The 11,734-nt window shown below is 46.6% G+C and overlaps 1 protein-coding gene across 1 annotated transcript; it reads right to left on the reverse strand.

Moving 5' to 3' along the window:
* Positions 1 to 724: 724 nt before the first annotated feature.
* On the reverse strand, positions 725 to 11,054 carry ivns1abpa (influenza virus NS1A binding protein a). Its single transcript, XM_068743955.1, has 15 exons — positions 10,887 to 11,054; positions 6,653 to 6,924; positions 6,378 to 6,511; positions 6,082 to 6,251; positions 5,919 to 5,994; positions 5,648 to 5,821; positions 5,286 to 5,411; positions 3,869 to 3,979; positions 3,590 to 3,731; positions 3,222 to 3,446; positions 2,941 to 3,062; positions 2,471 to 2,597; positions 2,241 to 2,372; positions 1,979 to 2,152; positions 725 to 1,899 (listed from the first exon to the last, which is right to left on the reverse strand). Exons 3-15 carry the CDS (start codon positions 6,486 to 6,488, stop codon positions 1,637 to 1,639), a joined length of 1,953 nt encoding a protein of 650 aa, XP_068600056.1. The 5' UTR covers positions 6,489 to 6,511; positions 6,653 to 6,924; positions 10,887 to 11,054; the 3' UTR covers positions 725 to 1,636.
* Between the last annotated feature and the right edge of the window lie 680 nt (positions 11,055 to 11,734).

Consider the following 11,734-nt stretch of genomic DNA (forward strand, 5'->3'; position numbering starts at 1 on the left):
GTGTGTGTGTGCGCGCGTAGCGGCTGAACGGGATTAGGTCTGACGCAGGCGACTCAGCAGATGAGATTACACCTGCTGCTCGGACAGAGGCTCAGGCGTCAGACGTCACACGGGAGAAGGCGTGGGGATAGATGACGGGCAGGTGCTACGCAGAAGTAGCGTTTAATTCTGTTCAACCTGGTCTTTTGTCCCAGACGCATCTCAGGCTGTGCAATTTAGTGATAATGTAAGGAAAACTACTGAAGAGGAACAGCAGGTCCTAGTTTAGTTTTGCTTTCAGAATACTTTGTCCCACTTTGGTTTTCAGTTCTGCTTTTGTGAAATATGACAGATTCCTCCTCCTCCTCCTCTCCCCTCTCCAAAGGAAGGACTAACCAGTGATTTCTGGGGTCATGCAAATGCAGCCATCTGAGCTGCTTCTCCAAGCGTTGGGACCGTCGGCCCTTCCTGCCGAGTTTGTTGAGTATTTTAGTATAATCTCCGTCTAAGGATACTTAAAGGAGCTGAAAGTAACCCGGATTAGTTTCAGGAAAATGATGGCGATGAAAGACGGCAGTGCCCAGGACGTAATTACTGAGATCAGAGGGAGACGAGTTCACAGCCCGCAACACAGATCAGCTGCTGCGATTCGTCAGTCAGTGGCACAGCTCAACGCTTATTCAATAGCGTACATAAGAACATGGAAAAGTTATTGGTTTAAAAAGTAGGCAGAAGACAAAATGAATCAAATTGAAATGATTTATTAATTAGGAAGTTTTACAAACCTGATCATTTTTCCCTGCTCTAACATTCCTTCCAGAATAATCTGCCAATGCCTGACACTTAAAAACACGAGAAAAAAAAAGAAATCTGCATTTCTACATACATTAATTAAATCACAATAACAGATGTTTCATTAGCAGAAGCATAGTTGTGCATGTGGCGTTTCTACAGAAACTGAACTCAAACTGGCACTGGTTAGATTCACTGACTTGAGCTGTCTGCTACTAATTTTTTTATTTTATTCGGTAAATCAGCAGTGTATAAAAAAAAATTATAAAAAAGGCCATTGTTTAAGATTCAGAAAGCAATCCAGCTCGTTTAAAATGAAGCCATGACAGTTGTTAATGATCTCACTCAGGAAGGCTTCAAACTACTGATCTTTAAATAAAACCTTAACTTCAACAGAAACATCCTTAAATAAAATCTAAACCTTCATAAAGTCATTTGTCACCAATCCATACGACAAACCTTCCAAACTGAACGTTAAATGCGATCGTCTGAACCCCTAAAAGAAAGTGACAGACCTTTCAACTCCAAGAGAAACAGAAGAGCACTAAGTGTGTAATAAATGTTGGCAATGACAAAAAGAATTAGGGAGAAATTAAAGTACGGCACAAAAAACATCGTATATGCAAAGGCATCATGTTGCTTTGGGCAACAACCCCTCCATCCCCAAATATAAGCCAGTCTTCACTGAAGACCCCTCGTCAACCCCCACCCACACCCATCTGCTCTCGCTCTCACTCTCTCACTCTCACACACACACACACACACGACATCACGAAACATGATTACATCACTAAGCCTGTTAGTTTGGAAAAGGTGAAGCACTGAGAGACTCCACGTCCCTCCCAGCACCCCGACTTCCTCCTCTTTAGTCAGAGGGGGGAGGCGGGGCCTTGGAGCAGTTGTTCCACTCGTCCGTCTCGAGGTTGTACACCTCCATCGTGTTGAGGAACTCGTTGCCGTCGAAGCCGCCCACAGCGTAGATGGTTTCGCCCAGCAGAGCTGCGCCGGCGTTGCTGCGAGAGGACGTCATGCTGCCCAGCATCCTCCACTCGTTGTGGGCGGGGTCGTACACCTCCACGCCGCGGAGAGCGTGGGAGCCATCGAAACCACCAACAACAATCAGTTGGCCTGGATGGAAGGCGGTCAGTTAGCAACAATCTCGCAAACCGGAAGCACAGAACTCTCGATCGCTTCTTCTTCACCGTACCTGCGTGAACGGCGACGCCAGCCCCCCTGCGAGCGACGTTCATGGGAGCGATCAGGGTCCAGGTGTTGTTCTCCGGGTTGTAGCGTTCCACGGTGTTCAGGCAGTTCCACGACTCCGCCCCTCCAATCGTGTACATGTAGCCGCCCAACTCGCACACCGCTGCCTGGTGCCTCCCTAAGACGGAAGGAGTCGACTTCATGCATCGAGGTCGGATCATGGAGCAGAACTTAATGAGTGCAACCAGAACTACGCGGACACGTACTGATGTTCAGGGAGGCACAGCCGGACCAGGTTTTGGTCACGGGGTCAAAAGCATCACAGTTCTTAAGGCCCTTCTGCCCGCAAGGGTCCGACCCCCCCACAACGTAGAGTTTGTTGTTCAGAGCGCAGACACCTTAGACAAGGAGTAAGACGTTATTTCACCGGCCGCTTCAGCGCCGTCAGAACCCACTGGACTCCATCAACGGATGAAGCCCCTGTCCCGAGTCTGACCTGCATTGCAGCGGTTGGTCCTCAGCTCCGGCACTTGAGCCCATTCGTCAGCATATGGATCGTACCTCTCCCCGCAGCTCAGCTCATCAGAATGTCCGTTTGAACCTCCGATCACGTACAGCTGCCCCTGCGAGGAGCGGGAAAGGACGCGTCCTTGTGACTCATTGTGACACACTCCGAATCACAAATATTTGAACTGAGACACACCTTAGTTTCCACAAGACAACCTGTAAAAGCAAACTACATTTTGAGGAGACAGCGTGACGCCACACGTGTGGAGATCTTTTATTTTTCCAGAACTATTGCTGCAAGTGTCCAATATTTGTTCTCGCGCCGTAGTTTCCAAATAAAAACCTTTGAATGTCTTAAGGTTTTGCTTTAAATTAGAAAATCTTCTAGATCCACTGGTAGGTGAATAATCAAAGTATTATTTAAGCGTAGAGCCAAACATGTAAAGGCGCAAGCTTTACCATGAGAACAGCCATCTGGAAGCGAGCCCTCGGAGTCCGCATGGGAGCGATGAAAGTCCAGCGGTCCTCTTTGGGGTCGTAACACTCCACAGTCCTCAGACACTCCTCTCTGTTGTAGCCTCCTGCAGAAACATCAAGATGCATCGAGTTACAGTGGAGTTCTACGAAGGACCAGTGCCTGAAAAATAAGCACACTGCTTCCTGTGCATCTCATCACCCATCGTGCTGGCTCTTAGTAAAAACACACACCTCGCACATGGAATTCAAATTTTGACTTTAACCTGCTGCAATGAGTCTCCCATTCAGGGCTGCGGTTCCCAGGCCGGAGCGAGCGTAATGCATGGGCGAGAGCGGCTGCTCGTCCAGCTGCTCGGGCTGGGCCTCGAAGCTGAGGCTCTTCATCAGGCAGGGGGTGGCAGAGGGGGAGGTCTGGGGACTGCTGCGACCGTGCAAGAAGATCACACACAACACACTGTCCAGTACAGCCAGACACAGGTAGGTGTTGTCTAGGGGGACAAATGAGACAGTTGGAAAAAATGTCATGTGACCAAGACCAGAATAGACACCAAGACAGAGTCCTTAGTGGAGCATCTATATTTCAGAAAATACTCCCGACTACTGTGACAAATTAGGTTTCACACAAACTTACTTGTGGTCTTCTCGGAGGCAATATACTTCCACTCTCTTCTGGCCGGATGCTTGGGGCCGTTGGCTGCTTGGCTGGAGGGCGACAGGCTTCCCGAGGAGCTGCAGCTCATCTGTCTCTGGGCGCTCTCTCGTACGGGTTTCTTCTGCAAGAGCACAGCGTAGCTACAGCAGCCGGGTTTGCCACAGGCCCGTCAGCGACCCCAACACCAGGCAATCAGACCCCACACTAGGCTGATCTCACGTGGATGCGACACAATGGCAGGCACACGTCTCCAAGTACCTGCACAAACTGAACGTGGTCCTCCTCGCCACCAAACACCTCACCGTGCCCCTCAATCATCAGCCCTCCATCCACCAGCTTATGGTCAGGGGAGTAGTACAGCATTTGCACCTGGAAGACAAACAGGAACAACACACCCATGTGGCTGTCTCCATGGCAACACACCGAGAAGGGAGGAAGGAGGAGTTGGGCCGTGCTGCAAAGAGGAATTAGGGGGGGGACGGACGAGGGCCCGGGTCTTCAGTTGCTCGAATGGAGCGCTTCCTTTAGAAAGACAAGCTGTTACCACTGCATGAAGTGGAATAAGAGTTTGGGCTCAAGGAGGCATCACACAGCGGCTGTCCTGAATTAGCATCTACAAAAAGAGGGAGCTGGAGGAGAATGAGAGGCTGCATCTGGAAAGCCCTTCTGTGAAGAATGGAAACGAGGAGGGGGACTGCAGGCAGACCCCTTTCCAACCCTACTCCTCAGAAACCGGTCCTCTAGCTGAAGAGCTGGTCATTGTGATGGCAGTCAAGTCCAGATGACTTGAAACGGTAGCGCCGTTGTAAGAACCATCAACCTAATCTCCATCATTGCACAGCGTGGATCCAGGAGGGGAGCTCATCGAGAACAGATCTAATCATAGGGGGGGGGGGGGGGGGGGCTCAGAAGGCCTCTAACTCTGAGTTTAAGTGAAATGATTCTGTCCGATTACAGACTGGGCTGGTAAATGACTCTACAGAAAGGCCTCCATGAGAATATATCGTTTTTGTGGGGAAATTCAATTTGATGAATTTATGGGCAACAGTTGTGGAAAAATGTCTTCTGATGAATGCAGAAATGAGATGCATCTGTATATGAAGCAGGGACGGATGGAAGCACAGTGTTGCTCGGCTGCTTAGAGGGAGGAGTGCTCCTCGCCTCCTTCCCTTTTCTCTGACTCATTACCCTGGTGGCTCAGTCCTTGGGTCCTCAGTCTGGTCTCCTGCTGCTGCTAATAAACCTACAGGAGAGATAAATCAATGGGGAGGAGTGCCTATTAGTGCTGGAGCAACAAACACGCACCTGCTCAGATAATAAAGTGCCATGAATTAAGAGTCAGGCCTTTGAGAAGCTGTGTTTCTTGTGTTGTGTTTTTTCAGTGAAGAGTAGTAACACTTCGACGGGGTTGCAAGCAAACCCACCACACATCCCAAAACAGTGGAAACAAACAGAGCATCTTTTTTTAGGCTCACCTCTAATTTGTAGTGTGGTTCAGGGGTACAGTTTCTTACCGGAAAACCTCAACAAATCAGAGGGGGGGGAAAACAACAATCCTGACAAAACAGCATGACTGGCATGCATTCCTACTTCAGCCCCCTTAATGACATCTTAAAGTCAGAAACAGAGGGAGGGGAAGGAGCAGGAGAGCAACTGAACATCCACCTGTACTGACCTCCTCCATAAGTCGTTCCAGTTGGTCTCCGTTCTCCCAAAGGCTACGCTGAACCCAGTTCAGCACCTTTGCATAGAGCTTTCCGTTGCTGGGCAGAGTGAGGCTGTCTTCTAGCATTACTTCTAACTGCAAATACAAAATGGTTCAGACAGGAGGTTAGAGTCACACAGAATGCATGAGGCGACTTGGAAATGCTTGCAGATTACATAATAAATCAATGCAAGCCTTGGTGGAAACTGTCGACATTTATGCTTGCCCAATGAAACTTCACTCATCTGACCTGGAGAACCATAACCAGAGAATGACGAGTGCAAAATAAAGATCTACGCGTGTTCCAAGTAAGTTCCAAGTAAATTTAGTACCTTGAGACGGGGAAGTTTGAGGAAGTCCTCTTGTTCAGACACTTCCAGGAGATGATCTTGAATGAAGGCATCCACCTTGGATAAGACTCTGGCATCTCCCATTGAGCTGGCAAAGTTACGGAAGGAGATTGCATTCTGGGAATCCATTTTAGACAGCAGGTAGTCACCACAAATCTGAGAACGGGAATGAAATGTATTAAAAAGTCAAGTCCTACTAAAACAGGAGCATCGGATAGTTGCGTGATTGGAGCGCAAACGAGTAAAAGCATGCCTGTTTGACTCGCTCCATCTTGAACCGTCTGGCTGCAGAGTAAACTTCTTTGACCAGTTCTTTGTCTGCCTTTAGCCTGTGTTGCACGAAAAACCCAAAATGAGGTTCCGTTTAATGCAAGCAAAAATAATAATCCCGTGCTAAAGTCAAAGGTGCTACTGACTGGGCGGTGTAGGCGTAGTTCAGCAAGATCTCGACCGCCTCCGGGTCCAAGTCTTCCAAAGTGACATGCGAGACTCCGTGAGGCTCATTGTCACTGTTGAAGATCTCAAACAGGTAGGGGCTGCAGCAAGCCAGCACAGCGCGGTGAGCCATCAGTTCATGACCACACACCTTTAGAAATGGAGAGGAAAGACAAAGCAATGAGACGGGAACATAGACTCAGCTGCGCAAACTTCCCCCTTCAGTCTTTCGTTTCAAATAAAAACAAATGAGAACATGCGTTGAAGTTCAGCATACCTGCAGTCTGACGTCACAGAACTGACCGCTCTTTCTCAGAGCATTCATTTTGGCCACGGTGGAGTCCAGGAAACTCTCATCCTCAAAGATCAAATAACCATTTGGAATCATCTTGGTAAACTTTTTTGGCTGGTCTGTCAAGGTGAAAGGAAATGCAATAAACCTAAACGTCTTCAGGTGGGAAACTTTAAAGCAGGGGATGACCAGTGAGGATTGGGATTACGTGCGCCGTAACGTGCATTATAATCCACCCTATGCATTAGCCGCGGACTTACCGAATAGAGAATTATGCAAATCCAGGGTAGTATCTCTGCAAAGTGAACTGAAGGGTGGCAAAGCAGACTGAGATCACAGAGGAAGCAGAGTCTTCTTCACCAAGGAGATGGACGGGAAGACGTTAGAAGAAATGCCAGTCGACGAAACAGGCGTGAGCAGAAGGGAACAGCCGCACGGACAAACTATCAGGCTTGAAGCGACTGTAATCAAGTCCTCGGGATCCCGTTGGCTATAGAGTTGTACTTATTCTGTGTTGGTCATACATTATAACCTAGAGAAGAAAGGAAAGAGAGAAAGACGACGTAAGTTTTGATCTTTTATGGTCAAATGGTTCATTTTGCAAATGATACGGTCTGTTCTTGGCACCCATGCGACGTGAGCGTGAGTCAGATCCACGTGGTAAGAAAAGGCAACCTTCAGCATGGAGCGAGGCGAGAACACTGCTCTCCCTCTCCGTTTTTGTTCCAAGCATGCAGCACAGCTAACATTGTTCCAGTGTTCCTCATACAAACACAAAACTCACCAAAATTCCAGAGGAATAAGTCCCTTTACCTGATTGCACGATCCTCAACTTCAGGAAAAAGCCCGAGTTCAGCAATCAATCCCAAATAAACCTAAAGCCATTCAGTGCCTGCAGCGGAGACCACGCCTGTGATGATCCCCCTGTACAGCCCTCATTTAACACTAAAATAAATTTACACCTGCTCCACAGGCAAGACTGTTTAAACAATCTCATGTACTCAACTAACGCTTGTGCAACATACCATTTGACTAGCGCCTCCCTAGCGGAACCCTTCCCTTAAATGCAAATGCTAGGCACTATCAATTCTGGTTGGGCCATGGCGCTACTCCGTGCGTCTGGAAACGAAGCCACACCTACACGTCACATCCATTCCACAAAGATATTCGGTTACGCTATTTTTAAGTTCCGATTTCACCCGTTTACAGGCCTCTGACAGACCAGACTTCTAAAAACATCTCTGGCTGCCATCTTTAGGCTGACACCAAGTAAAGTAACAAAACTGCAATGCCTACATTTTTATTTATTTATGTATAATCTAAGAAACACGCAACCCTGGAAGCTGTTCGACAAACTTGATTTGACAGGCGGTCTTAACAGATCACCTTTTAGCCTCAGAGTTTTTTTCGTTACAGGTTGAGGTTTGTTTACAGTCACAAAATGAGGTGGCCCAACGAGCCTTAGGGCCGACAAACCGGCGTTTTGACAGTGTTGATATAACAACCATCCCTTCCAAGGTCAGAAGGTTTAGACTAGAGAATAAGTAGACAAACTCAAGCCCGCCAGGGAAAGGCACTAAAGAAACATCAGATGAAACAAATTTCAAGTCATTGAATTCTTATCAAATTATACTGCAACAATTACTGCAACACAAGTGTAAAAGGATGCTATCCCAAGCCACCAGTCGAACTAACTGGGAAGTTATGAACCAAGAAGGGAATTTCTTCTTTGTCACCATCTTCACGCTTCCCGTTTTTCTAAAAAAAAAAACATTAAATAAACCATTGAGGCTTAGCAGATTTAATCAGAAAATAAAAAAGTGAATTACATTGGTATCTAATTACTTATTACACAGTAGATTACAAAGAAAGCCTCGCAGGAACAGACTGTTCAAGAACACGATCAGCATGAAGGAAGAACAAATGACCTGTTAAAAATGCATTGCTTTGCTCTGAAAAAGGTACCTCTCATTGGATATCAGCCATTGTCATTTTACTTCTGTTTGACGGCTCCAACAACAAAGAGTCATTCTATAATGTATTCTGACTTTCAAAATAATATATGAAAGGTGAATGTAAAATGTCTGACCCTTTTCCTAAGTGTTCCACAGCTTTTTGCACTTAAATACAAAAACCAGAAGGCCCGTTAGAGCAGTCTTAGTATTGCACATAGCAGTCTAGCTTTAAAAGAACTAATTCACTGCAAGTGGATGAAGGAAACTATGACCCAGTTTTTAATAGTTATGCAATATCTGCCAAGAAAAAGCATATCAATGCTCAACTCCTCCACTTACGGGCCCAGTTGCCCAGTTCCCGTCATTTCTCACTCAATCCCACAGCGGGCCACGGAACCTATGCCCCCAACTCTGTAATTTCTACAGACAGATTTGCTTCCTTGATCACAGCTCTGACTAAATAATCTTGGGAAACCAAATAAGACCATAGAATTGCTAAGAAACAGCAAATGGAAATTTCCAAATAATGTCTGGGTGCATTAAAATATACACTTTGTAGATCACAATTTGTATTAAATCATTGTCTGTATTAAAGTTGCTCCTTTAATCATTCATGTAAACTCATGAATCACATCTTAAAATGGAAATGAGAAACACCAGGTTAGTGGTTGTGTATGCAAGTCCATATATAAAACAGGACTGTTGTCTAAAAAAAGAAGGCAGACTGACTTAGTGAATCATAAATGTGGATGTAGCCTATGAAAACCAGAGAACAAAGGAGAGACGGCAAAGACAAGAGAATGATTGCAACTTTTATCATCCAATGTAGCGCTGAATGTATATTCTCTCCAATTTTCCATTTGATTAGTGAGAAGAAAAAAAAAGTGCAGGCCTGCCAGCGAACAATCGACGCTTGTTTGACACCCCTCTGGCGGTGCAGAGAGGCATTGCATGATATTTTACCTCGTAATTCAGCGTGGAAATTTACCACTTGAATTCAACACAATCCCCGCAAATGAAACGACATTGGTGTGAGGCTCTGTCAGTGCGTCTGTTCCTTGATCCAAGCGTTCACATTCGAGCTACCATTACAGCTCGACCGCTACAGCAACCTCTACCCAGAACAAACAAGAGAAAGACGTCCAAACACGTTTACATTGGAAACTGTTCTCAGAAAACGCCTATAGTATTGGCCCTTAGCGAGGCAAATATTTGTTTCTGATTGCAATTAAAACGCGTACGATTCTGGGAATTGCCACGTGGCTCACAGCCACGGAACCAGCAGGAGGAAACGTGCCGTCTGCGCGCCCTACTCTGTACATTTACGCACATCTAACGTGTCATGGATCTTCCTTTCACCGACAGTGCCGCTTTTAAATTCCATCAAAACTAATCACAGCCTATAAAATCTGACAGTGTGGAGCACAGAGCGGAATATGCCCATCAGGAATATTACTATCCGAACCTCCCCAGCAACGTTGCCTCTAATTTTTCATGCATCTGAGCAAGCAACTTTGAGCAACGTCATAATAATACATTTTATTTTAAACGCACTTGACATTTGAAAGCAAATCTCAAAGTACACAATAAAAATAAATAACATAAAAACAAGAGATAAAAATCAACAAATAAAACAGATGAACTCAACAAGCAAAGGATGTGTACTGCGGTCCCTCCAGTCCTGGAACTCAGATTACAATGGCGCCTATTAGCTGCGTAAAAACACGTGAACCTCATCATCAGCTGGAGCAGCCGGTCACCGTGGGAAATAGCACCGAATTAATTTTTACGCGTTTGTTATTTTCAATTTAGGTTGGATTTTTTTTTTTTGTGCGCAGATTTTCGCTACGCGAAGCCCGTATCAGCTGTGCGTAATTACGCACGAGCGCGCCTTTAGAGGGAACGCTGCTCCCCCAGCAGTGTGAAAGTCTGGCCTTCACCTGTGCGCTCTAGAGCCCCCTACGCGAGCCACGGCGGCTGGCCAGCGGTGACCACGCGAGCTTAGCCCGTACGGACCACTGTAAACCGGGCCAGGCGGCCTTCCTTCCACGCAGAATAGAAAAACCTCAAATATTCTAAAGCGATTAGAAACCCAGGCCGGAAACAGGTGGCGAGCAACCCCGAGAGAGAGAGCGAGAGAGACGGGCTCCGGCATGCTAAGACGCGGCTGGATGTTAGCATTCTAGCTAGGCAGCCTGCTAGGGGGGGGGCTGTCGAGGCAGCCACGCCGGCTGAATTTATTCAAATTACCCGGAACGAACAAATTCATCCATTCATTCGTTTATTCATTCATTTATTTGTCCGTGTCCGCGCGCGGTGGTAGAAACACCCTCCGCCATTCCGTTAGCCGACGACACGAGGATAAACGTCAAATGTCGCCCGTACGCGCTTAACCAAAGGCTGGAAACGGCGGCATGTTCGGCTAGGAAGCTTCATTTCCAGCAGTCTCACTTTGAAAACATTAAAATGTAAAATAAAATAAAAACACATAGCAGCAGGGAACGCGTGCGTAATGTCCGGCAAAGGCAGAATATCTTACCTGGGGCGTTTGACAGCAAACGATATTAGACATATTTAACGCGAATTCAGTTTCGTTGGTTCGTGGCGGAGCGGAGACGCGGCGCGGCTGCAGGCACGGCTTGTTGGTCGAGTAGCGAATGGCTTCCTTCTTTCCTTCCTTCCTTCCTTCCCCGCACAAAAGCAACGACCACGCTGCAGTCTGGTTAAAACTGGCTCTGACGGAGAATGGCCGGTCCGTTGGGGAGAAAAAGACGCGTGACGTCACGAGATGCGTGACGTGTCGTGGGGAATGGTGGGCGGTCGAACTCGTCCTCTTCCCCACGGTGTCCATGCGTGTGATGAAATCCAAACTGTTGCGACAGGCAAACCAGTGATCCGCAGGAAAAGGACACCGGGCAAAGCGCACTTAGATTTATGGTAGATTATGCTATAAAAAAATTACATATTTAATTAAGTAGGATTACAAAACTCTGAATTAAAAGCTTGATACATTTCCCTCTCGGAAGCCCTCAAAATTGAGAATATATGAAAGCACCCAAGAGGCCTTTCCATTGGATCCTCTATCTTTCCAATGGAGAAAGCATTTCAAAGGGGTCTCTGGGGTATCTTTCGATTTGGGAAATACCATAAAGTTGCACCTTATAAACTACCCTCTGAGATGCAGCACCATATAAACTGACCCTTCGCTGTGCCTCTAATTAGTTAAATGATCAATAGGTCCCATGCACTTTTATTACAGGAGTGCAGTAGTTTGTCTGAGACACAATAAAACGATTACAATCCTAAATAGAGTCTGTAACTATTGCAACATAAATACAAGATAACGGCTGTAACACAGATAGATGGCGTCACAAGTGTGGTATGTGT

The sequence above is a fragment of the Brachionichthys hirsutus genome, chromosome 9 (assembly GCF_040956055.1).
Source record: "Brachionichthys hirsutus isolate HB-005 chromosome 9, CSIRO-AGI_Bhir_v1, whole genome shotgun sequence".
Taxonomy (NCBI): Eukaryota; Metazoa; Chordata; class Actinopteri; order Lophiiformes; family Brachionichthyidae; genus Brachionichthys; species Brachionichthys hirsutus.